We start from the raw sequence: 27,640 nt of genomic DNA on the forward strand, positions 1-27,640 counted from the left end.
ATTGCCAAGAGCATTAGTTGCAGTTATCAACTGCAGAAGCTCACACAATCTGCAGTGCCAGGAACAGGGATCCCAGAGCTTCCTGACTTCCTGGACAGATGGCTCCTAGGATGGTTGGAACAGGAGTCCTATAGGCTGTAGTTGCTATACAACCATGATTCATTCTTGAAGTAGGTCTGTCCCTGGCACTAAAAGAGGCAGAAGTCCCATGAGGGAAAAGAAATGAGATCATGTAATTAAAGACTGAATAGTCACACCTCTCTGTCTTCATGTTAGAGCATGGAGATACAGGACCTCAAAATCAATTTCCAGGTGTGCTTATAAGTCTATATACCAGAAGCTTCTACATATCATGCAGTTTTCCTCCAGAAGGAGCCACCACCTGCCCTACCTTTATTGAAGGCTCACTGCTAGCTACTTAACTCTAGTAAGGGGTAAATAAAGCAGCTTTCTTTTTCTTTGTTGCCTTCCCAGATTTCTAAAAAGCATGTCCACTAATCAAGTCTCACCTTAGTAAAGATCACAGAGCTTAAATCTGTTTGCATGTGAACAGCTCAGGAAGCCTAATTCCTAGTAGCAGCAGCATCATGATTAATTGGTAGGTTGGCTCCTACCTTTTGAGACCAAAGAGCAAGACAGTTCCTATTGGAGAAGGTTCAAGACTGTGGATAGGCTTCCTCTATGCAAAAATGCAGTTTATTTTCTACCTATGGAGACTTTTTACCATCTTTAACTTTTCCCTGATCCTGAGGAAGGGTGTGTGCACCCGGAAGCTTGCAGAAAAATATTTTTTTTGGGGGGGGGGGGGATTTCTTAGCTGGTCTAATAAAAGGTATCATCTCTGAACCAAGAGTTCTAGAGTTTGACATTTCATCTTCCATTAGTCAAATTTATGGGATGGATCAACATTCAACCCTGCACAGTCAGGTCAGGTTAGTGCTCCTTGTGCTGCAGCTCTAGGAAGTGGGGAATGAAAAAATCCCCACCTGTAAGCAAGTGGGCAGGGAACTGGAAGAACTGGTATGAGATGGAAAACCAATTGCAGCCTACAGAAGCATTCTTCAGCTTGTACAGGCAATATTCACAGGAATAAATGCCTCCAAGTCACAACTTCTTCCCAGGGCTCTCCTGGGGATCCAAGCTCCACCCTTAATATTTCATTCCTATATAGTGCTTTAAATGTAAAGTGCTTTGAGATCAACTGATTATCTTAATTTCAAAGACAGGGAAGCAGAGATACAGCAAAGCCAAGTGAGTTGCTGTAGCAGGAAGCTTGGCATTCCTACTACTTTAAGAGCAGACAAGCTACAGATAAAGCAGGTGGCAGATGTGGCAGGAGACAATCAGGAGCTGCATGACCCAAAAGGAGGCTGGGTTTGCAGTGTATAACCCCAGTTGAGTTGAGCTGAGCAGGCAGCCTGGCCCTGGAGGCTGCTGACAGAACATCTCCTGGGCACGATGGCTGCAGCTCCTGAATAATACCTAGGAGCCAGGGTGGGCGCGAGGACAGAATCAGAACAAACTAAGGTGTGGGAATAGGACAGGAGCGAATGAGTGCTTGCTTGGGAATCTGAGGCAGCCTCCCTTTTCTTAAAGGTATAAGCACATCAAGGCATGGCAGGAAAAATGGACGGGGAGAATCAGGATAAAGTAAGGGCTGAGTAGACACTAGCAGGTGTCATAGCCACCCCTGGGACAGATCTTTATTACAATTGCAAAAGGTCCCACAACAAATCCATGGAAGAATAAGGATTCTTGAGTCCCAGACCAGCCCTCTCTACAGCAGTGGTGCTCAATTTTTTGACCCTGTGGGCCAGATGAGTGGCCTGGGGTCAGTTTTTTGGTCAGATTGAGCCTCCTGCATCAGGATCAGACCCAGCACCACCCCCTTGCCTGCCCCAAGTGCTGGGATTGGTTTCTGGGGGCCTGGTGCCATTCTTCTCCTGCCAGTATCGGTCCCTGGGGGCCTGGCAGCACCCCCTTTTGACATCCCAGCATGGCTGGTTTGAGGCCCAGGGGCCTGATGCCACTCACATCCGGATTGGGCCCTGCCATCCCTGTCTGGCCCTGTGTGCTGGGATCGGGCACCTGATCCAGCACGCAGGGCCTCAACAGTCCAGAAATTTAGGGGAGTAATGCAACTGCTCTCCTGTCACCTAATTTCCAGACCTGTGTAGAGTCCCATGGGCCAGATGATATGGTGTTGTGGGCTGGACGTAGCCTGCGGGCTGGGAGTTGAGCACCCTGGCTCTACACAATGCAGACACTCCCCTTTTCTCTGTTGTCTATTAACATGACAGTTGGGTTCAACCAGCTTGGCCAACAATGTCACACAACTATAGCAAAGGAGATATTTGTTCTTTGCATGTGCTGTAGGATTCATGGAAATAAAATTGAAATGACTTATTATTAAACATGAAGTTGCCTGGAAATTTGAGAAGTCAAACCATGTTTGTGAGACACATCCCTTCATTTGGAATAGGCAACTCTAACCAAGAGGGTTTTAGTAGCAAGATGATACAGCAGGTATCTAACAACGTTAATCCTTGGCAGCAACCTTGTTTGCTCTGGACATGATCTTGTCACATCATTTACTATATAATTTCTAATCAGATAGAAAAATAATCAGTGGCACAGCAAGACTGTAATGTTATCAAACATCAAAGCACTGGGATTACATATGCAAGTTTAGAGTCAGGGCATGGGAGCCTGCATGGATTCTGAGCCTGTCTAAATACCCACCTCTCCTCCAGCACCTACTTCTCTCAGAAGACAAAGCTTGTTACTTACACAAGCAGTCAAAGGATAGCTAAAGTGAATTGGTCTCGGCTAGAAGGATTGGGTAAAACCTTCATGCTCTCATGAGCTTTTGAGTGGAGTCTTGCACAAGCACATAAATATATAATGCTATGTTCAGTAACTAGAAAGAAATTCCCTCGACCCACATTTCCTGCAAGAATGTCTGCACTGTTTAAAAAGCCACATCCTGTTCTGCATCATATCCAGAGGACACTGTTCTAAAAACACAAAACACTCATACTCTTCACCTTCATCTTTCCCCCACTCTCTTCTCCCACCCTGTTCTGGAGATCATCAGGTAAGTCACTTCACCTCTCTGTGTCTTGATTTCTCCATTCTACAAGTAGGGATAGTAACAATTCTTATGTGAATGGTCTTTTGAAAGCAGTTGATGAGAGCTACATATCTTCTGTTACAAGGTAGTGTAAGGAAATTTAAAATTGGTGTCTGATGACAAAGCCCAGAACCCGCCGATATCTAGTTTGTTTGAGTTGTAGCAAATAATAATTGTCGAAGTATGAAAAGTTCTGATTGACAGAACTGGAAAGCAAAGCAAAAGCAAACAGCAGTGCCTGCTTCTGCAGACGCCCGCTTCAACGCTGACATAGAAAAACCTTCTGGAGAGCCAAGAGTAAAATTTAAGCTCCGTGTTGATTCAGTGCTAAGCAGTCTCTGAAGAAAGTGCAAGATGACAATGGTGAATGAGGTAATAATGCTTGTACTACTTTAATCCTCGTCTGTTGTGAATGAAAAAGGAAGTATCCACATGGGCCTGATGTTATTCATGCAGAACCTATGGCAGATATGGTACATTCTTGCTCCTTAACCTCTAGTTAGGACTGTAGAATATAGGATGAAGTATACCATGAAGAGTGTCTTCTGAGACCTCCTGGGGACTAATAATATAATTACTTAACAGAGGTGCTCCCTGCCTAGTAACAATGGACTTTTTGCAGATACTTTTTAACAGTCTATTTGCAGTCTCCTATCATAAGAGTTGTTTTCATACAGCTTTCACTGTGTTTTACAACTCATAGCTCCCAATGTATAGTCAGAGGTAAAATTATACATACAATTACCATTATTAATAAAGTCAGCTGTTAGTAGCTGTCTATTCAAAGTGGGATCTTAGGTACCAAAATTATTTCCTGTTCTAATTGTAGATGGGGAAAACATGGTATTTTTTATACCATTTTGTGGCAGTGGTTTTGAAAATGCCAGCAGCTGTTCAAATTCACATGAAATGGAAGTGATGTTTTCTAACTAATGCTTTCTAGTCATGTTAAAAATTTAGGAAGTACCAGAAGAACTGCAGGCCACTGAACAGATGTAATATGGTAACTACTTCCAGTCCTTTGGACCGGTGACATAATTAAACAAAAACCACCATTTATCAATTCCCCATGTCATCCGGCTTTGTTTTTTTAATTTAGAGGGTCAACAAAACTCCATGTTGGAACTATAACTTTGTATTGTTTCAGTTATGGTAAGAAAACAAGAAATCAATAGGACAGTACAACCAAGTAATGCTTTCATTGTGGGAGCAAATAGCTGTCAAATAAGCTCTTAGCAGAAACCAAGAGAACTCTCTGGGCACTGATTGCGATTTCAAATTAACGTAAGTGACAGCGAACGAATGCTGGCTTTTCATTGACCCATTCACCGCTCCATATGTCAGGGAATGAAGTCAATGGAGACCAATGACATAAGGGTTAAATACCAACTTCAATACAGGAAAATGCACTTAAAGTGTACTTTTTTGCCAAATATTTAGTGCACCACTAGAAATATTTGAAAAAGGTCATTTTTGACACAGATGTGATTAAATCAGAACTCTGAGTTGAAATAGGACATTGAGGAAGATAGTCAGGAATAAAGAGCAAGTCAAACCAGTTAATCTTAGAGACTGCCATTAGAGTTAGCAACCCCCCATTTGGCCTATATGAGTTCATACATTTACTCTCATGTTTCTGTTTATCAGCATTTTTGAAGTGTCAGGCATGGTATAGTGTGCAGTAGAATCATACCACACAAATGGAGGATTGGCGTGGAATACCTTATGTGACTGTGCTGCAAGACTCCAAACCCTGTAGTTTCTTCTGATGACAAAATGATCTCTCTTAGAAACATCCACTGTTCTTTGATAACCTTAAATCCCTGGCTGGAAACTCTAGTTTGCCAGATGGATCTTTTTTTCTGTTCAACTACTTGATTTCCTTTCCTTTTGATGGATTCTAGTCTCTCTGCTTAACTTAGGACTTCTTAAAAAAAGTTTCTCTTTAGCATGCCTCTTGGAGTTTTATCTGTGACTGCTGGGCTTCCACCAGCTACTCTTGGGCGGCTCTGATCTCCTCGCGGTTGTCCCTGCCCCTTCTGGGCCGGTTCATCGCCGGGGTAGTTCTTCCTCCCGTGTCGCCAACCCCGTTCTCGCCTGCCACGACTTGATGTTTCTCAGTAGGCAGGGCTAGTTATCGGGTCCCTCAGTGGCCCAGGCTAGGCCCAACAGTTGCTCACGGGGCTCTGCCACCCCTACACCCCGGCCTCACGCCACCTTGGATGCACTGCTTTATAGTTGTCTGCGGTCTTCCCCACAGGCCTTGGCCGCCACTGTCTCGGGGCCAATAATGGGAGACACTACTAGCCCTGGCCATGCCACACGCCCTAACCCTGTCATGTGAGGGACCTTCACACTGTTGCCTCTATTGAGGTTTCCCCACAAGCCCCACAATGGAGCACACCCCTGGTATCCATTCCCCTAACCCAAGGACTCTGGAATCCTTACTGCACCACCACTGACCCCACCACCAACTCCCCGTCCTCGGACCCTTAAAGGCGGGGAAAGGCACGCCCTTCTAACTGCCGCTTCCCGACCAGCTCAGATCCCTCACTCAATGTCCAATGTCCCGGCAGCGATCCCGCCCCGTTTACCCTCCTGCGGGGTTGTCCTCAGCTCTTCATACCTTGGCTCGGCATCCTCCAAGCCCACCATCCTGACACTCACTTTTGAATCCCGTGGTGCTCCTGGAGTTGCTTCTGCCTTCCCTTACTCAGTTGGCCTGTTGCTTCTCTGGGGATCAGCTGAGGTCTTTGTTGTGGTGCCTCCATCCTTGACCACCAACACCTCCTGCTTGCTGGATCCCCAGAGGCTTGCCCACAGAGCCCACTCTGCCACCGGCATTGGCTGCAACCTGTTCTCCAGGCTATCCACCCCCTCCGCAGCAGTGACCGCCATTTTTAACTCTGCCGGCCGGCATCTGACACTGACATCACTGGCCGGCCGCAGCTGTACAAAGAGGTGGCTAACAAGCTGTGCGGGTTCCTCTCTCCACTCTACCTGTGTTCCGTCCTGGGCTGCAGGTAAGTGTCCCACATTACAACGGCTTCTGGGACATTATATAATGGCAATATGGGTAAATGGTGAACTTCCTGACCTTAGGCTTGTTGAAACTCGAAAGGTTAATCCTGAATGCAAAATAAGCATCCTACACTGCCTGAGGATTACAGGCTGGACAACCTCTGCTCATCTGGTGTAAGCAATTTACTGCAAGTGAATTTCTAATACAAGGACAAATTTTGCACTTTGAAAAATCCATCAAAAATGTGTTGGTCTAAAATTCAAAATTCGGAGGGCTGGTCTTGGGCCAAACTACTTCTACTGTTTGAAGTGAATTGAGCGATTGTGGCATCTGATAAAATAAATATTCAGATTACAAAAATCTGAGAAGGGTTTTTGGGTTTTTTTTCTGGATAACAGTAAAAAGCTAGAGAAACCACTTAATTTATAGGGAACATTTAACTGAACTCTATCACACAACAAAGTTTAACTGATTAAAATCTTATTACAAAAACTATTGCAACATCAGAATGAGTGGGCAGCTCTGGAAAGCCGTTTTCAGTTCATCAGAACAGCGCCCAGGAAAAAGTGCCAAAAGAGTCCAACTGCTCCCTCCAAATCACACCCTCCCCTGTTTAAGGCCCAAAGTGAAAGGGAAGCTTGATAGGCTAATTGCTCTGGAAATTAAAGAGCAAAAACTACTCAAGTATGTGCACTTGTTGGACGTTGCCGAAAATATGTCTGGAGTGAGCTAGAATAATGAAATAAATAGGTCAAATGAGAGCATTTTCCACTTCTTTCCACTTCCCCAGTGAAAGAAATTGTAGAAAAATATTTGGCATTAGCCATTTCACCACTTGATTGGTCAGCACAGTTCTGTCAGATGCCTTAGAAAAATGCATCATTTTGTGTATACTCAGACACTTCTGGGGGAACACTTCTTTGAGGCTACTGTTCAGGTTGCATTTGACAGTTAAGGCTCTTCAGAGAAAGAAGGGAAGGTTCTTTGTGTGAATCTGATATCTTTTATTGGTCTAGTACAGGGGTGGGCAATTATTTCGAGTGGAGGACCACTTACTGTGTTTTGGCAAGCCATCAAGGGCTACAGGACAGGCAGCCAGGGGCAGATAAATATTAATTTTCTAAATGTTTTAGGGGTCCTGTGGGCCAGATGGAATGGCGTGGCAGGCTGCATCTGGCCCACGGGCTGCATTTTGCCCACCCCTAGTCTAGTAAAAGATCAGATTCACCCGAAGAACTTTGTCTGCCTATGTCCTTAGACCAATACGGCTACAACCTACACCCCTTCAGAGAAGAAGGCACACAGGCATGCATGCATGTGTGGACCCCCTTCCCCTCCACTTTTCATGGTATAAAAATGTGGTAGCATTTACCTAGATAACATTTCATTTGAGAAAGAAAGTAGAGGCTGCAAACAGCTTTGAAAGGGACCAGAAAGCTGGTTTAAAGCTAAACTTCAATGCAAGGTCAACGTGGAAGAAGTTAAAAAGACAGGTATACAGGTCATCCACAGTAAGACTGAGGTGATCACTGAAATGCTTGCCAATGGACATGGAAGAATATAAAGATTCCTCAAAAGGATGAGCTGTTTAGGGAAATTCCTGCCTACCCTGGCTGCCCCACCCAGCAATCTATGGCAATACTTGATGACTGCAGAAAGTGGGTTTACCAGCAATAATGCTTACGTCTCATTGAACCTTTCCTACTGTGAAGCGAGATAGCCCACACATCTCTAGAACAAGCTCTAAGTCGTTTAAGCAGGCAAAGTCTAGATACAGATAGTACTGTTAACTCAGGAGATCCAGTCTTTTGGCTTGTCATCTTTAGGCAAAGGCTCAAAAGCCTGCAAAGAAAGGTGAATCTCTTAAAAGCAGCACCGATCCTGAAAGCTGACAAGACAACAGAAGCCTCTCTCTTGGCTGAGGAAGGCTCAGGGCTAGAAGGCTGGTGATGAACAGATAACCAATAATTTCCAGATTTCGATACATCAGCGATTTAACTCAGAATCAGAAATTTGGGTAGGTCCAAATTTAGAGTGGGGGAAAAAAAAGTCTGAGGTCACAGCAAAATCATTCTTATCCCAAATGGTTAAAACTCTAAACCCATTAAATACAGTGGAACCCAGATCATTGGTATTGGGATGGCTCACAATCGCTTAATTCAGAGCCAGCTGCTGAATTTGGGAAGATCTACTCAGCTACTTGCTGCAGCATTTCACTTCAAAAGGTTCGGCTCTCCAGTCAGCCAGAAGTTATCAGTGATCATGCACAGCTGACTGCAGGAAGCAGCACCTTATGAGAAAACCTGTACACACAGCTGGAACACCCCATGGTCACACACAACTCTCTGCTATGGCTCTGTGTACCCCTGGCGGGTTCACAAACCCTCATCTTTACAGGTGAGGTAAGGAACCTAACCCACAGAAACAGCTAGCTTCTATGGTATCACATCTTTTCCTCCATTTAACATCTTAATAGAGGACAACTGCATCCTACATCAAACTGCAGAAGATGCACTTTAAAAAGCCAGGCAGAGAGCATCCCCCACTAATAGCTAGAATAAGCTGTTTAGTGAATTAAATAAATGGCAGTAAACTACTCATATTTCCTAAATAGCACCCCCTTTCTCTCCTTTTTGTGTGAGAGTGTGTTAAGGTGTTTTCACTACAGCACCTGAAGTCATAACCCAGACATCGACATGTAGGGGAGGGCATGTTCAGGGGACTTGTAAGCAGTTACTCTCACACAGCTGTTAGTGGTGGAGAGTCTCCTTTTTGCTGCACAAGTGATATTCAAAATTCTTAAAAAACAGGGGGAAAGTATTCAGCTGGCAATTATCTAAAGCAGGGGTGTCAAATACACAGCCCACAGGATAGATCTGGCGCACAGAACTGGGTCATCTGGCCTGCAAGTTTTGTCCTGTCACTGGCTGCAACCAGGGACCTTCCTGCACCAGCAGCCAAGCACCTGGGTGAGAGCTGCAGGGCAGGAGCCCCAGCAGCACCATGGGAACAGGCCCAGCACTGTGGCTTACTCTTGCAGCAGAAGCCATACACCTGTGATACCAGGATTTTTTCTGCAGCGCTGCTGGGGCTGTAGCATTGCCGCTCTCACCCAGTGGCTGCCTGTTGCAGTGGGAACAAGCTGCAGTGCCCCAGCACCACCGCGGGAACAAGCCGTCCACTTGGCTATAAGTACCATCTGTGCGTCAAGTATGCTTGGCAAAAATATGCATCTCTTGGTAGTCACTCGTCAGCTCTGAAACACTCTTCCCATTGAAGCCTATCAGAGCCCAAGCCTAGACAGATTTCAGGAGCAGAGTAAGACTTTCCTGCTTAGGCAAGCTATTAGCAGGCAGATGTTACGCTTTAGGTTATTGACTGGGGAAGCGTCTTATAATTTAAGGTTTTATGACTTATTGGAAGCTGCCCCGAGCCTTTTCTGGAGTATGCAGCCATCCCAGTTACCCAAATACTAAACTAATAAATAACCTTAAAATAATTAACTTTTAACTTCCTAAAATGCCTCTGGGTTATTCATCTTTAGACTATAGTCTTCTGGATGTATGACTTACAGTACTTCATTGAACAGGATGTGGGAATGAGCCAAAGGATAGAGCTAGATAATCCTGAAGTGTTTTCTAATGAGCTTTTGTAAATGGATTTTGTTTATTTTACAAATTGGGAAATCGAGGCAGGGAGATTAAATTTAAGACTTCCCCTCAACCACCCAACAGGCCAGTGACAAACCGAAACAACCCAAAGTCTCCTGTGTCCGAGACCAGTTAATTATCAAGGGGGCCACACAGTTATCTTGGTGTCAACTGACTCCCCCTACCCATCTTTGGCAAATTTCTGCATCAGCTCCCCATGCTGGATATTGAAATAAGCTCATCTATTTTCCAGAGTGGCCTGACAAGGATTATATCTATAAAACACACTGAGGTGCAGCACTCCATAACTACCTACTTCTCATTTTTATGGGCTCTAGAACAGCCTGTCCTAGTTAACATACCCTAAACCAGTACTTCCTAAACATTTCTGCAGCACGGGCCCCCACTGCCAATCCACAGTCTGCCACCCCTGCGACCCCATCTGCTGATGTTGCAACCCCACTTGGGGTCATGACCCACAGTTTGTTATAGTTAGACTTTAGGGCAGAGGTTCCCAATCTCATGGGTGATGCATAACCCTAGGCATGCTTCAGTCCACAGATGTCACCCAAACACACATTGGACACTGACAGTAAAAGTGAAAAAGAACCCATATGCTACTCACACCAGGGCCTATATAGAACAAGCCGGGGTAGAGATGCACCTTATAGACTACCAAGTTATGTTCCCACTGGCCCTCCCTACAACTAACCTCTAGGGAGTTTGCATATGTCGTCATTATTCCTGCACAAACAGGTGCACAAGACAGAGGTCAAATGGTACCAATATTCCAGGTTCACGTTTCCATCTCTGTTACATTCAGATTAAAGCATTGTGAGCTTCAAGGTCAGCCTCTCTTCTGATGCCAAGAGTCAACAAAAAGAGTTGTCTAGATCACCTAATACTAGGGTCTCTTCTTTCGGGCTAAATTTGTATCATTTCAGGTAATAGGGCCCATTGTAGGAGCTCTTCATTACCTATTTCATGAGTCCATTTGACTTTGTAATAATAAAAGTTCCCTTCCACCACTGTATTGGGCAAAATAGCAAAACTAAGAAAGGTAGAAGAGAAACCTGGTCAAGCCTTGAGTTACAAAACAGGGACAAATCTCCTTGCACTAAGTTTAAGAGAAACCCACGGATCACTAGAAGTATTATCAGCAGAAATAAAGCCTAACACGTCAGAGAAACAACTCATTTTTTAAAAATCTGAGCTGTTTAGTCTTGTATTGTAGTGCACTGTGTTCAATGCATATTACATACTACATTAAATAAGGTTTAGATGTTCATGTTCAGCACTTAATAATAGTATTGGCAGGATACCAAATCTGAAACTAGTATGAAGGGAAACTCATTTACTAGAAGTTTTAGAAGAATTGAAGGTGAGGAATCTAGAGAAATAAAATGGTTTCCAGATCTCTTAATTTACATACTTTAAACTGAGTAGCAGATTGGGAATAAATTTGACTAGCTACCATGACTTTTTTCATCCTGGGATTGTGCATCTCAGAATGCTTTTGCCAGTTGGTGCTTATAATGCAGTTTGTTTCCTGTATTGTTTGCTTGCATGTGCATGTATATATAGCAAAAGAAACAATTTGGTAAACCATGCCTATCTGTTAAGATAGGACAGCTATGGGTAATACCTATGGTTTATGGCTAGGGACCTACCAAATTTGCAACTTTATGATTTTCATAGGAACTGCAAATTTGGTAGGTCCCTAGTAAAAAAGCATAGGGATTATCATGAAAATGCTAGAAAACAGCCAGTATGTGTGTGTGTGTCCATGGGGGGGGAGGGGGCGTGGCAGGGTGAGCTGAAAACAGGTGGGAAGCCCTGGCATCCTGAAGCACAGGGGAGGGAGAGGGGATTTTTGCAGCACAGCAGAATGAGCCACCCCATACCTGATTGGCTGAGGGGCCCCAGAAGTCCTGCCCCTCTCCGGAGATTGACAGATGGCCATTCACCAATGTCCAGGAAGTGGTGGGACTTCTGGGGCCCCTCGGCCAGAGGCATGGGGCGGGGGGGCCCAGCGTACTAGACTGCAAAAGTGGCAACCAGTGTTGCGCTCAGACCACAAAAATCGGGGGGCAGCCCCTGAAAGTTACGTAGGTCCCTAACTATGGCTAATGTGATGCTTACAAGTTTTCCTTACTCTAAAATACAAGATATATTTTGGCACCCAGTTACAAATACAAATTAGTCGGGGTGAAGAAACATTTAAGCAGTAGTGGGTTAAAACCACAGATGCCAGTGACACCTCAAACTAACAAAGCATGAAGTTATACAAGTTGCTGGCATCAAGCAAGCTCCAGTATTGGCTCCAAGCAGTGTGTTCGAGGACTCTAGCTCACTTCATCCAAGTATGTATTATATGCTTGTTAGCCAGCTCCTTGAGTGCCACACGAGGTTTCCAGTGGCAGTTTCAAATGGGATGTTGGGAACAGGTCCAAGAGACCATATGGGTGCCACTTTTCTGGACATGTGTCAAGTACTGCATCACTGAAGCAAGAGTCTTTTTGTACAATGATTAAATAGCCTTGTAAGAATAAAAGGCTTTGGCAAGTACATTCGGGTGGTATTTGAATTAATCTTAGGCAACAATGGGCCTGTACAGTACCAATATTTCATTTCCCAACAATTTAGAGTATGAGAATTACAAAAATTAGGAATGTTTTACAAAAAGGGCTCTCAAAGTACTCAAGCTTCTATATCAGTGGTTCTCTTTGTCATTAGACTCAAGTCACCCCTCGGAGAATGCCAGCTTTTAGCTTTCACTCCTTTCTTGTCTATGGAAAAATAAGAAAGGATTTTTCCGTTGCAGAAACTCAGGAAGACCACAACAGGTCAGAATGTTTGGATGCTATGCATTTCCATTTGACATCTTGGTTTATCTTGTAAATTATGTGTAGGTGTTTACACACCTAACAGTGTTAGTATTGTGCATCACCCTTAAAAGAATCTTGTGACACCCTGGTTGAGAATCACTGCCCTATATATTTAGTTTAAAAATAAAATATATACTGCCTCATTTTCCAAAAAATGGAACCTGTGAATATTACATACTTTCCTGGAGGAATACATCCAAGAAGATCTCACAAAAGAAAGTCCAACTACTGGTGTATTTTTCCTCTTGGGCCAATACGAAAAATGTTGTAACAGACAAGTTCAAGCTTCTTTACTTTATACAAGCTAACCAGGTAAATTCAGTTTGTTAGCACTCAATTTGTGCAAAACAAGTAAAATTTGTAACATGAAAACAACATTGTATGTATACAATTATATATTTATTGTATTTAAGACAAAAAGTATGACGCACCAAGATTTTCAGCTTATACCAAGAAAGTGTGTTGACCTTAAGAAGCTAGTTTTGTAATTATCATATTGTTATATAAGCTCAAAGTGAACATGTATTTAGCTTAAAAACAGAGGAAAAACATATATACAGAAATAAAATGTGTTGGATACTTATAACCTTAAAGTGTAATTGTCAGGTTAACAGACCCAAAATGTTAAGTTTTGTGAAAATGTTTTACAAAATTGGAAACAATGGAAATATTTAAGTACTTACATTTCAAGGTGATTTTTTTTAATTAACAGAAATCAAAGTAGTGTGCAATTTAAGGAATTGGAGTGAAAGCGACCAGTTAATTTGCAATTGAAAATTTGATGAACTCTAAAAATTTTTAAAAGCATAAAATTAGATTTTCACATAAGGTTCTAATATCCCCAAATCTTAAAACAGGAGAGGAGACTTGTTCGAAAGTATGCAATTGTAACCTGACAATAACCCTTTAATTTTCCACAAAAGAAAATTTCATATACTCTCACGTTTCCATGACAACATAACATCGACTTAGTTTCTTTTAAAGCTATCACAGCAGAATTCTAAATATTCATTATAACTTAAAAGTGAGAAACTGCACCAAACTAGGTAAGGCATTTGAAGGTAACCTTATGTGATGGACACGAAAAAGTGACAAGTTCTCTGTATATCCCTGCAATTATGAAAAAGCCATAGCATTTATTGCAATACATCACATTTTTTCAAGTGTCCCTACAGTTTCTCTCAGCTTTGTAAGATTTGAAACGTAAAGTGATTTTGTTTACTGGGCTACAGTCAAACTGTAGTGAAATGGATTTTCTAATTTATTTAGGTTTCTCTAGTAGTCATGGACAGAAGACACGTGGACTGATTGAGAGATGCTTGGCCATAACAAAAATGTGATTATCTACAGCACATAACTGCAACTTGAGAAAACTGATGCCCTCTGCCCCTCCTCTCCCTTCCAAGTGGTCAATGCTTGAAATCAGGGGAATGACAACAAGAATAAAGAGGAATATTTATTCCTATTTATGGAATTTTTTTTGCAGGCATACAAAATAGGGAACAGATTAAAAAAGATAATTAGCATACATATGTGAAATTTTAAGCTCTTTTTGGAGGTACCATCATTAATAAAACTTTAAATAGGTTTTTTTGTTTGTTTGTTTTTTTTACAAACCTACCAACATAAGATTTCCTATGAAGGATTACAGAGAAATGGACAACCTCAATCAAAGTTCAAGCCAAAAAGAGACATTTTTGTAACTTAAAATTTGAGTGTTCTAAATTGGAACACAGAAATATTATAATTTAAAGCATATGCAGTCATGGAAACCTCAGTACTGTGATTATGGGAGACCTGCACACATTTGAAATAGTTACTAATTATGGTTCCAAAAATAAATACAGTTGCATTAATACTGTGTTGCAGTTGAGCTTAATAAGATCACCTAAGAATGCTCATTTGAGTTTCAACCTTGCAAGGTGCTCAGCATCTTTTATGGTTGCCCAGCTCTTTGCAGGATTGATACCCTATATGCAATCTTAATATTTGTTACGGCTACTAAGCGTTCAGTAAATCCTTAGTAGCAAGTCAGTTTAATGCGGAGACTAAAGCACCAAAATATTTTTGGCTCATTAAAATACATTCAGCTTTTTTTCTTGTTCCCAACAGGTGCAGACTCAGTTAAATATTGATTTAATCAAGTAATGGAATATAAGAAGGTCAGGAGGAAGTCTAGTGCTGTTTTCAACTGCTGGTACCAAACAAAGATAACATACAAGTAAGCCTCCAAGACTAAAGTCAGAAGCATCTAACACTGCCTTGCAAGTTGTCTTTGACATTATTTACCCATTGTGTACTCTAACCACATTCAGTCTCTGGATCTATTATTTGGCTTTCAGTAAGACAGCTATGACTACCAGAGGAAACAAATGCTAGATTTTGTAGCACATTATTGTAAGAAATCATTTGAAAATTAAAGTGGCATTGGAGAGGAGCAGAAGTGCAAAATAAAAAACACATTGGTTAAGTATTTATTTTCCCCCTCCCCAACAGAAACACAAAGAATATTCAAGTGTGTTTTAATTCAGTCCCATTAACTGAAGGGAACACTAACAAAAATATGCAAATAGGTAAAATAGCACAACAAGGGTAGTGACCCTTTTCAAATATCTAGCAGTTCAATGCAGATCTGTGACAGAAATGACCCTTGCTATTGTCTACACAGGAAACTTAACATCCTTGCCAACACCGGTCTCAAAGCATGTCCCTTGCTCTCTGTACGCTGCCTCCCATCTGTGGAAGCAGTGAAAGTACTTCAGGTGACCTAGATTACTACTGCTGGGCAACAGGGCCAATCAGCCCATCCCCAAGCTAACTAGTCTACCTGTATGGTAACAGCTACACTGCTTCCAATTTACTCTCAGGGGCAGCAAGTTTACCACAGACCTTGCCTTCATAATTTACAACTTTTTTTTGTTGTTGTTGAAAAAGAGAAAAAGTTGTGGAGGGGGAGTTTCACTTTGATGCAGGAAGAGCTTTGGACCTCTGAAGTGTCACAGAAACTTTAATAAGAATATTTTTAGGAGGATTGATATAAACAAATTCACTCAAACTTGTATGGAGCCTTAGATGTGGGAGGAATTAAAACAAGTTTTATTCCAAGGCAGAGAATAGGAGTTATGGGGGTCTTCATAAGATTGTGTTCTGTACTCCTAAAACTCTGACTGCAATGATGCTTAGCAAATATTACCCACTCATATTGCAGAACCTCCCCAACCCCAAGTACATATCTGCCCAGTAATCAGGACACTTTTAAATTATGCCAGCATATTTTAAACCAGAGACATACTCTTCAGTGTCACAGGTCATTTGTGCCCTACTTTTGAAGAGTGAAGTTTTCATACAGACACAATATAAGATGACAAAGTATAAAGCAGGAACTTTATCCTTTAGGTCATCTTGTGTCAACCTAATTTTGTAGCATTCAGTACCTCAAAAGCTTTGTTCCTTTAAAGCTGAGAATAAAGGAACTCAAGGGTTAATGAAAAAATCTGGAAAAAAATATTTTTAGAGCAGTCATAATACATGCCGATTTTAAAAACTGTGTTTGAAGAACTTGAGCAGACTATTTTCCTAAAGATATTTCCTGTGAGGTAAAAAACTGAGTTGAGATAGTTTCTTTTTTATACGGTTTCAAATTTAAAGGGGGCAAAGAATTATTTCCATATTAGACCAAAACAACAGCTTACAAAAAAAATACACAAGCAAGCTTTCCAATACTAGGTTTTTAAAACCCACAAGTTGGCACCAAGTTAAAAGGAGCATACTCTTGAACATGTGGGTATGGCTACAGCTAAAATCTGATAAGCTGGTTTCTCTGTCTAAAGCCTGCAGTAGACCTAAAATGTCCAGCCCCCAAGTCCCAGATCCCCTCTGCTGTGGCAAAATTTGGGTAGGAACTGACTTCAGAGTATCACTACTAAGAAGCAGCCATGAAATAAACACATCCGGAATCTGAATCCAACTGAGGGAATACAGAGAAGGAGACAGTGAAGGTACACTTGGGTGCAATTTCATGCTGGTGATTTTTTTTTTTTTTTTTTAAATGTAAGCAGCTAGGCTTAGCGCAGATTTTAAACGAGAAGTTTCATATTCAATGACACACACACATTACTCAGAACTTAAGTGACTATTAGCACATTGGTACACATGCTTACATAAAACTTAGTGAGAAGTATATACATGTTCTAAACAAACGTTCATTTTAACAGTTGAAATATTTCATAACACAAAAAAGCGTATCAGTTACTACAAAAAAATGCAAAACAGGATCACCAAGTTTCCACAAGCATCATACGCATTTTAAAGTGCTTTCTGGGTGTTTCAAATTAACCCCATTCAATATGATCCTGTATAGTGCTCTTCCAGTCATTACATCATTAATTTAATTTTACTTGTCTTTTCAGGTGCACTGTGAATTCAAGAAAAAAACTGATGACCTATTACTGATCCACAATATTTATCTTCTACCAGTATAATCATATACAGTGTTAAACAAATTTAGATGAAATTCTCAAATACTTTGGTTTAACCTTAGTTCGGGATAATTATTTGATGAAACAAAAATCATATCCCTCCACCCTTTGATCTAAAAAGGGACATAAAATTGACAGGATTCTTTGGTTAAAAAACACAAGATTTGGGGATTTTAGATGTGTGTGTGCTTATTAAAAGAGGTCTTAACAAATGATGTTGCTACACTGCCAATTTACACAGCCTAAGAACTACTCCTGATATAGCAGAGAATATCAAAATATTGATTTAATCTAGTAAATCAGTTCTACAGGTTGAAACATCATCAGCAACCTCTACAGGGGACTAGAAGTATCTTTAAAAACTTTACCTGTTTTTCTGCCATTTATTTTTTTATGTTGTAAATACTTCAAACTGCTTAAATTTCATGACATACAATTATTTTGCAGTGACCATCAAAACATTATTCAACAGTGTACACTGTTTGGGTTCTCATAAAAAATGTAACATTTAAGAGTCAGAGATATTGTGCTCTGACAAACCAATACTTAACTGCACAGAATTTGTGCAGTAACTATACTAATTACTAGGAAAAGCCTATTAAAAATTCAGTTAACTGCTACAAGTTATGCAAATATATAAAAACAGAGCAGATATACAAGTATAACACTGAACATACTGTACTTTATTAGCACAAAAAGGCAGAACAAGGCACAGCAAGCAGAAAAATACATCAATAGAAGGGTTAGTGTTGCATACAAGAAGTTATTATTCTTGTATCTGCAGCCAAAAGATTCCCTACCTCACATAATCACTGCCATAGAGAAGTAAGTAACATACTGTAGTAACTGGTAAAGAAACTAGGGAGCTCACAACTGGTATAAAATATAAAAACAGGGTACTGCATATAGCAATAAAATTTTAGTGCAAAAAATGTCTGACAGTACAGTTTAAGTTCTGTCCAACATTAAATACGCAAAAAGAAATTAGATTTTTTCCCCAGGTAGACTGCTGAAATAGTATCAGTGTACAATATTAAATATTACAGAAAGTGCTAATGGAAAAATGTTATAGTATTTCTAAGTAACAGTACCTTTGAAAATTGATTTATTTGTCTAAGTTTTTTTTTTTTAAACTTGCATGAATAAGTTTTAATTCAATTATTCAGCTATGATGCATTTCTCTATAAACAGTATTAAATACAGTTTTCATTAAACATTAATCATTTACCTCTTTCAACATAATCTTCCATCATAAATTAGAACTTTTTGTTGGGTAACTAATTCTTATATTTTGTCAAAAATTATAAACTGCTTAATTTACAATAGCAATAGTCCAATTTAAACTAGCTTTGGATTCAAGATTTTTTTAAAATTTGGGAGGTTACGTTAATATTAGTCTTGCTAACAGTGCCATTTAACACTGAAAGAGTTGTAAATAAAATTACACCACTGATTCAACATAGTTAAGTGCTCATAATTTGGAAACCTGATGCACTAACAGAAGTGGGAATTTTGGTTGTTGGCATAAAAAAAAAAACCACCAATTGCTCCGCTGTTAATGAATCACACTTGAAAATACTTTTTTATTTCCTGGCATGTGAAAACTTATTTATACAGTATAGATTAGTCTTAAAGACTAGATTTTTTTTAAAGTTATTTAAAAACAAGAGACCTCAGGATCACATTGGAAATGCTCATTCAATAAAACATTTTGTTCATTAGCATTACATTGGATGCCTTATAGAAAATGCCCCATAGTTGCTTCACTCAATTACTACAGCTATAAAAAAGGAAAATGTATTTAGAAATTAGCAAAAGTATTTTAATATTGGCCTTAATGAAAAAACGTGCAGCTTTCCGTCTGCTTATTGTTTCAAGAGGCATCACAACTTGGTTTGATTAACAGCAGGCAGCATCTGACAGGATACTAACACTAGGCTTAAAATACGGTATTGCAAAAAAGCTAAACACTGTTGATGCGCTTGCTGCAGTTAAACTGTAACACACACAAAAAAGCAGGTTCTAGTAAGCTTATTGGAGACTCTGGATTCTGTTTACTTTGCCTTAATCGGTTCCCGTTCCAACCATCGCACCCTGACTTTTTGTTTATAGTGATATTCCTTAAGAAAGTCTTGCAACATTGACGGTAAAGGGAGTTCATCAATTCCATCATACGTAGTGCACCTGCAGATTACTGCCCGGCAGATATACTGCAGACTAAAGGGAAAGGTCCTGTTCAGGGATACAGTAAGTAATGGTTCAAAAAACATACAAGAGCTAGGATCTTTATAGTGTTCTAAAAGCCCTGTAACAGTGGAGGAGTGAAATACACAGGGATCATGAGCATCAAAACTGAAATTGTGATTCCACTGCTCAATACGTGCATGTAGGGATCGGTTATAACGACGGAAGCTCACAGAGAAGAGGTAGTCCTCTTGTGCAGAATCCCTGAGCAAAAAAGTGCCTTCAGGTTTCCCTTCCAGAAGTGCCTCGGCCTCGTAACGGTCCATCACACCCCAGTAACATGGGTTACCTGTAATTTGAAGTAAATCTGGTACTAGGCAGTGTATGTAATCAATCTGAGTGTGCACTTTCCAAGCCCCTTGTCTGCTGATATGGCCATGGCTCTCTCCAGACACCTGCCGTTGCTTCTGCCTACGTGACTGCAAACAGAGGGTTGTTGTGTCCTCTTCAGAGTCACAGGTTCCCTGTGGTGTCACACAGCTGTCCCCAGTCAGCTCAGTCATACCAGGGGCTAACTTTGGTCCCAGTTTGTACAATGGATTAACCTGTGCTGTAGCTTCAAAAGTATGTATTTGGGCATTGGGTGGGGGATCGACCCCTTCTTCAATACTAAGCCTACGTCTCTCTCTCAGTCTATCTTCTTCATCTTCTGTAGAAACCAAGGAAGGATCAAATGTATCAAAAAACGTTGAATGTGGGCTCACAGGAGCTGTATGTTGTTTGATCAGATGCCACTTTTGGGCTAGATCTGATCCAGCAGGAAAAGGACATTTCTCAAGCATTAGTTCAGAGAGATGGATTTTCCTTTTACTAGAAAATAGGGGTTTGCACTGTTTGCTGTAAGTTCTCATGGGAAAACATAATCCAACAGTATCTTGCAGTCTCTGCCGCAGGGAACGGCTACCTACTGTCCTGTTTGATACACTATCCATATCATGCATAGAACTCACTCCGTATCTTCTCTCCCTCCTTTGCAAGCCATTGCGTGTTCTACCAAACCTTTTATCACTATCCAAGGAGCTCTGGGTTTTTGTAGAGCAGGAATGTTTCTTCTTCCCACCCCAAGGAGCATGCCGAGAGTAAGAGTCCCTTCGTGCCAGTCTAGCTCCTGTGGGAACACACAACTCATTTTCTTTCTCAATACTTATTTCAACAATCTGAGGGATCTCAGTGACACAATTCTGATTTCGTCTAACTGAATTCTTTGAAGGACTTAACCCTAATTGTAAGGCAACATTCTCTCTTAAAGGGCTGCTGGGTTGCTGCTGAGCCAAATCAGGTACATTGACACTTTTATCCTTAACAGATAAACATCTACTGGATTTCACAGCTACATCATCATTTCGGTTTCCACTTTCATGACTGAAGAGATTTTGGCATCTGTATTTGAAGTTGTTCCACATCTTTCCCACCTTATCCATGGATTGTGTTACCTACATTTAAGAGAGGAGAGGAAAAAGATTTTAATTAAGTTCAACTTTCTATTTTTAGGAAAATAAGTTATTAGTGTCAATGATTTAAAGTTACAGGTATGGAGAAGGCATTTAATTAGAAGACAAACACATTATGTTACTTCTTGCACCGTTCTACAGCACCAATATATATAGATTGCAGTGTTGGTATCCTTAGAAAACAAATATAAACAGTATTAAAAACCCACAAAACTACTTTTCAAACAGATCAGAAGCTATGGTAAGTAACATCTTCTCACCTTACACACAAACCCTACCACTTCACCTCAAATTAACAGACAACACACAAAAGCAGAGGTTGGCAAACTACAGACTACATGGGACTTTGGTAGCATTTAGTGTTAGGAAGCTTTGGCAGTAAGTGTTGTCCCCACGCTGCCAGAGGAATAAGCACTGACTGCTGCCGAGTCCTAGCACCTGCCAACCTGCAGCCTGGGGTGGGTCATCCTGGCCCACAGCTGGAAAAGGTTGCCTACCCCTTTAGTAGCCACTATTTCAGAGGTTAATTCTTAAGTTGCACTTTCTGCTAAAAAGGTGCATCACTTAGATTTCAATTGCTTCGTTCTGAATGTTATATATAGAGTATATAGCTACTGGGAACAATTTATATAAGATAACAGGACTCTCTATAAACCTGATTTTTCAAAATCAGAACAGAGGAAAAACAAATATGGGGGAGGAGGAGAAGGGCACTGAAAACTTCAGTAAAGCAATTACCCTTCTCACTCCTCCCAGAAAAACAAAAACAAAAAAATTGGAAATCTACTTCCTTCCTACCCGAAAAGGGCAAGGACTCTTTCTGTAAAAGTAGTTGCATTCTTTAAAGTATTTGCAGTCTGAAAAAGGAAAAATGTGTGACAGTTTCAGGTTTCAAGCTATAACGCCACCTCCCCCACCCCTTCATTTAGTTTTGCATAAGTAGTATGAAAGGTTCATCTGGACAGACAGGAAATAAGAAAGCCTTACCAGAAAGAGGCAGAAAGACACTTATGAAAGCTTAAGATGTCAAAAGTTGAAGATACTGTAGTAAAGCTTCAAGTGTGAAATGCCTTAAGAAGAAAAAGGCAGCCCACATGATTATTTAAGGGGGCAGGGTGGAAGAAATAAAGAACCAGTGTTAGAGCAGGAAGCCTATTTTCTACTTAGAGCATTGTATACAGCTAGTTCTACAGTAAGAGATTAGGACATGGTGAGTTTCCAAGTTGTTATCAGAAAGTGATGCCAACATCAGCAGTAACCAAACTGAAATCACTTCTTTAGAAACTGAATCTGATGACCCAAAATGCAGGCATGAAAAACATGGGAGCTACCGGGAACAATTTCTGACTAGCATACGTTCATCTAGTTATTTGACTGCTATTCTATTATTTTCTAAGCAGCTACCAGAAGTGAATTCCTGTTACAACAGGCAGAAAACAGACAATAGCTTCAAATAAGCTTTATTGCCAGTATTCAAGAACAATTCTACTTTGCTGGAGACACCACCTGGCAAGCAACTCCAAAAGGAGGTGGGGGATCTAAATACAAAAACTGGGAACAAAACTCAAGAACTGTTAAAAAAAAAAAAAAAAAGTCCTTTTATACAAAGGCAAAAGGGCCTGGTGACAGCAGATGAGAACAAGGCAGCACACCTAGTCAACACTGGGCCTGCCCCAACTTTGAGGAATACAGTAAGTGTAGGCAGGAAAATGATTTTGTCATTTTTCATTCTGATTGATGGATGGATGTACTGATATGGACAAACTGTTTGTTCTGGCTCAGCATTTTTATCCTGCTTGCATCTTCCACAGCGAAACCTTTAACGGGGCCAAATCCTACTGGGTCTGTTGCAGTAAATGGTTGGTAAATAGGTGCGTTGTAGCCTGCACACTCTTTAGAAGAGGATGCGTCACAGGATAAGTTTTGAGTGACATGCAGGCATGCTGCCACTTTAAAGGATATGCCCAGGAGAGACTGAAGGGGATGGGGAGATCAAATGTATTGTTTACTCTGCAACAATAAAGATTCATAAATGAGGAACACTAACGGGTTACTTAGAGCAGCTGCAGCTTTTGGTAAAACATTTAAGAAAATATAACACAAAAAAGGGTAAACCACAAGTCTTCGTAGAACCTCAAAGACAGACGTCAGTAATTGAGTACAGAGTGGGGGGTGAAGGAGGAAGTGTAAAAGAAGTCAAGTTAGGGCTAAGGCTAAGAGCATCTATACAAGTGCTCAGGGGTGGAGAGGGGGGCACTTTAATTAGAGCTCTAGTTAAAGTGCCCCCACCGCCATTTTGAAATGTGGGGACATCGACTACATGTGACAGGCTGCTGAAGCGTGTTAATTAGCATGCTCCAGCAGACTTGATTAATCAAGTCTGCTCCAATGCGCGCTGATTAGCGTATGTCAAAGAAGAGGTCTGCTGTGTATAGGTACCCTAAGTGTTATAATGCTCCCTGAAGTTCTTGGAAGAAACTACCTAAAATAATGACTCCCATATGCTCTGTAACTAGACAGTGCTAAAACAGCCAATGATTTGAAAGAACAGAAAGGATGTAATAATAATAATAATGGGGGGAGAAGACACAAAACAGAAGGGCCCTGAAAAGAAAGTCATCTGTTTTTACTGTTACAACTATACATAACAAAATTTTAGCAGCTGCTACAGAATCTCTCTCCTTTCTTAAAAGATCCTATGAATGCTCTACCCTTATATATACACTCAACATAACACAAGAGGCGGCAATACCTTCCAGCCTCAAAGGCTTTCTTTAAGGTGACTTCTCTTACCTAAATTCCAGGCCAAGCACTTCAAAGAGGGGTAAGTACATATTTGGGTGGAGAAAATTAAATCAGAATCACTTTCTGGACTCAAAGATCACTCAGACAAGACATCTTGAAGGATGCAAATATGCACACAAGTAACTGGCATCTTTTACTCCCTGTAAGGCAATTAGCTCTTCTTTTTCATTTTAGTTGTAAATGCTATATAGGCTGTAGGTTCATCACCATAGCCATATGAAAGAGGAATGCAGGAAGTGTGCTATTTTGAACAGATGCTGCTCTCTCTCTCAGGATTATGTACAGTATATTTGCCTTTTCTGAACTGTGAAATAAATATGGTAGCTTTCTTACCCAAAAAAGGTTTATAAGCCACTCTGTCCTGTCTTGAGACTCTACCTCAAGATGTACTTCCTGGATTCCTTGTCCAAGATGTGGATGACATGATTACTATAAAAAGGAAGACAAACAATATTTTAGTAATGCTAAAATATACCTTTACTTACAAAGGTAAGAATTTCCACTTCACTGAAAATTGTACTTCAACTGTTACATATACAGTAATTATCAGGCAGATAATTTGTTGTGGCAAGAAGGAACTCAAACAGCTTTTCTTCATTTCTAAATCTGTTAACCCCTGTAGTGAAAGAACCTTGTGGAAGATGCCAGAATGAAATTTTGTACACAGTTAGGCCAAAGCTAGAAGCATGTGGATTCTTGATATTCCTGAAGCAATGGGCATACTGGTGTACCTCATGAAAAAGGTTTCTGCACTTCAGGCCAAAAAGTGTAAAGTAGTGGTTCTCAAGTTGTGGCTTGCAGAGCACTTGGTGGTCTGAAGAGCTGGCAGATCACTTGATGCTGGCTCCCCTCCTTGTTTCCAGCTGCTACATCACATCAAAAGGCAGCTAAAAATATACACTTTCCTAATATTAGTTTTCCAGGTAAGCAACTGCTGTAGTTGCCACAGGGATGTTATATGATTGTAAAGCAAAGGAAATATGATCTATGCTTTTAAGAATGGGAGGGAAAGATAAGATCTTAAACAGATTTTACTATGAATGTTTAGATCAGTGTCTCTCCAAAATGAGGATTATGTTGCCTTTTAGAAATCAAGAAGCTAAGAGGATTTCAGGAGAACATTACTTACAATATATTCAGATGGCAGTCAAGAGTTAATAGCAAAAGGAAAGAAGAGAACTGAAGGATTTAAACTACTGCTTCCCTATGCCAAACTCCTTTTGCAAAGTAAAGAGTTCATCTAGGTACTGAAAGTTCTACAACTGCTCTATACCTTAAAAATCACAAAGCAATTATCTGAACAAGATGTGTATTTATTGAAATATAATGGAAGGAAGCATTTTCATAGATAGCAGCTTCAGGAAAATCAGATGGGATTAACAGCTCATTTGCATAGTATTAAACATCTTCAGTTTCTATTCACTTCCATCGGAACCAAGATGGCTCAATACATCTTAAAAACAGGCTATACACTACAGAAAGTTTTTCAGCAAAAAGGGTAAGCTCTTACAGAGCAAACAGAACTGCAAATGCAAAGCAGTGTTGAAATGTGGATTCAACTAGGAGACAGAACTGTAACTTTGCATGTTTACTTCTTTTACACAGCACCAACAATTTTTGCTTTCAGCAAACGTACAAGGGAAAAAACCAGACAAAATAAAATTACAATGCTTAAATACATGCAGGCCTTAACCAATGCAAAGGAATGACTGAGTAATGATGAAGGAAAAAACTTATGTTGGAAGATAAAATTTGCAAAAATCAAAAAAAGAAAGATAGAGCAATTCAATACAATACTCACTTAGCAGGTGTGTTACCTAGACTAGAACTGGCATATACCTTCTAAATGAAAATGGTACTGATATTTAAAATGTTCACTTTCTAAACACATTTGACAGGACAAGCCAATTGAAAACTGTTCTAACTTTTAAAAAGTATTAACTACATGCACTGTTATCTTGAACTTTTTAACTGCGTGATTTTTTAAGCCTTACACTTTACTCCATTATCCCTCAAACCAGCTCCATAAAAGGTGAAAGGCCAAGTCATTTCCAATCAGAATCTGTCAACACTGTTGGTTGATTGATGTAGCCTTTTGTACAGAGTGGGCTCCATTAAGCAGAGTCTGCTTTAGAAACCATTTAAGTTAGCAGAAAACATTTTTTGAGCTCAGGCAACTATTACAGTTACAGCTCCCTGTCTTGCATTTGAACAAGGTTTGAACCATTCCAGAGACCATCAGATTGCTTTAAAATGAAGTGCAAAACTTGTAGTTAACGGTTTCCTGTGGCTGCACAATATTGACAAAATATGGGTTACTTCTGCAGCAGCTCAAAAGCCAGCTCAATAAAAAACCCTAACACTGCCAAATTTGATAGAAGTACAAACCACTGATGAACTGAAGGAGAGTCTTCATTTCAGCATAGGGACAGCTGTAGAATACCCCCAAACTAGCTTTTCCTAACTAGAAAAAGAAATCTATTAGGCTCAAAAAGGATTTTTCCTATTTGAGTTGTAAAGTTTAAATATGCAGATGGCAGACCAGGGTGGGAGGGGACAGGGGAAATCTGACTCCTTTCAAGGGAATCTTTAAAAAATGTTTTGAATGCAACACAGTAGATTTTTGTCTCTTCAGTAAATGTATATACTGCATTAGTGAAATGTGGCATATACATTTTTAAAATATGACTCAAATTTTATTTTTTTCCTCCATTTAGTTCTGTCAAGTCATGCCTTGTTATGGATTGAGTTCTAACAACCATTTCCACTAATAAAATAGCACAGCAGCTGAACTAATGCTTAGAGGGCTGCCTACTTCTGGCAGAAACATTCTGAGTTAAATTTGTCTCTATGTTAGAGACAAATCTTATAGCACAATGGGTTTATTTCTCAGGCTTAAAAGTTAGTTGATGCAGAGAAAAAAAGTTCAAGACATTAAATCCTTAAATATTGTATAGAAGTTTTGGCCCATGAAAGCTGAAAGAATGCACCTCACCTCCAAAAACCTCTCCTACACATCTATTTGTTACAAAAATTGAAGAAAAAAAATGGAGTCTTGTGGTTTCGCACTAAACATTTCAAAATGAAGAAGCTTTTCACAAGTCATAAATCAGTCCTCTAAAGGGAAAGTAACAAAACAGGTGAAAAAGGTAGGACTGTTCAGGTAGAAATGAGCTAGTATTATTCTACTCCTGCACCTATGATCCTCAGAGAATTGATAAATGTCTAGAGCAGGGGACAGGACGGGAGAAACCCAACAATAACAGTCAGAACAAAATCAAGTGTCTGATGTGGAGAAGCTCAAAGAACACAATATTAAGAATCATACATACACGGTACATACCTTCTGTATGATGCACCAAATTACTATCAGATACATAGTGTTCAATTGTTACCCAAGTTTATCCTTGAATCTTGAACAATTTTTTTTTTTTTTTATATGAGGCAGTCCTTGACTTACAACGTTTTGAGTTACGTTTCACACATACAACATTTATAAGTTGACACCATTTCAACTTTCTGATGTCAGTTTTGACTTTACAATGCTTGATCCTAAGCGATGCTACGCCATGCGACGCCACACCAGTGAACAAGTTCGCTGTGTTGCCCATCACCCTAGAGAATATCTGTCCAAACTTCCTTGGACATTTTCTTTAATAAAACAGATGAGATTCCAGAAGAACCAGCAGTCAAGACCCCAGGCAAGAACCCTTCAAAAAGTCAAATTAAGAGCCCTTCAAAAAGTCCAGCAAAGTCACCTCAAAGAAGCCCTTCCAAATCAATATGATTGCTATTTACAATATAAATACATTAATGTAGGTATATTACTCATCTATAATTGATAGAGTACAAAATTCTGGGGTATTTTTGGTGAAAATAGGGTATCAGGACTTGGTTCAGGAACCAATCCTCCAGTTATAACATTGTTCCTATGGGAAAACTGGTTCCAAGTTATCATGTTTCGACTTA

General features: G+C 40.2%; 1 protein-coding gene across 3 annotated transcripts in view; it reads right to left on the minus strand.

The window, feature by feature from the left end:
- Window positions 1–13,075: 13,075 nt before the first annotated feature.
- Window positions 13,076–27,640, minus strand: part of SOCS5 (suppressor of cytokine signaling 5) — a 48,164-nt gene continuing 33,599 nt past the window's right edge. For 2 of the 3 annotated variants that reach the window (XM_019516318.1, XM_019516319.1), the window contains exons 2-3: window positions 24,005–24,100; window positions 13,076–20,848 (exon numbers count right to left, since the gene is read on the minus strand). In XM_019516318.1, coding sequence (XP_019371863.1) covers window positions 19,226–20,836 — 1,611 coding nt within the window. In that variant the 5' untranslated portion in view covers window positions 20,837–20,848; window positions 24,005–24,100 and the 3' untranslated portion in view covers window positions 13,076–19,225. The remainder of the gene's footprint in view (window positions 20,849–24,004; window positions 24,101–27,640) is intronic. The other variant, XM_019516320.1, reaches the window with a different exon arrangement.

Source organism: Gavialis gangeticus, unplaced genomic scaffold (assembly GCF_001723915.1).
Source record: "Gavialis gangeticus isolate Ggan-Ray unplaced genomic scaffold, GavGan_comp1, whole genome shotgun sequence".
NCBI classification, from domain to species: domain Eukaryota; kingdom Metazoa; phylum Chordata; order Crocodylia; family Gavialidae; genus Gavialis; species Gavialis gangeticus.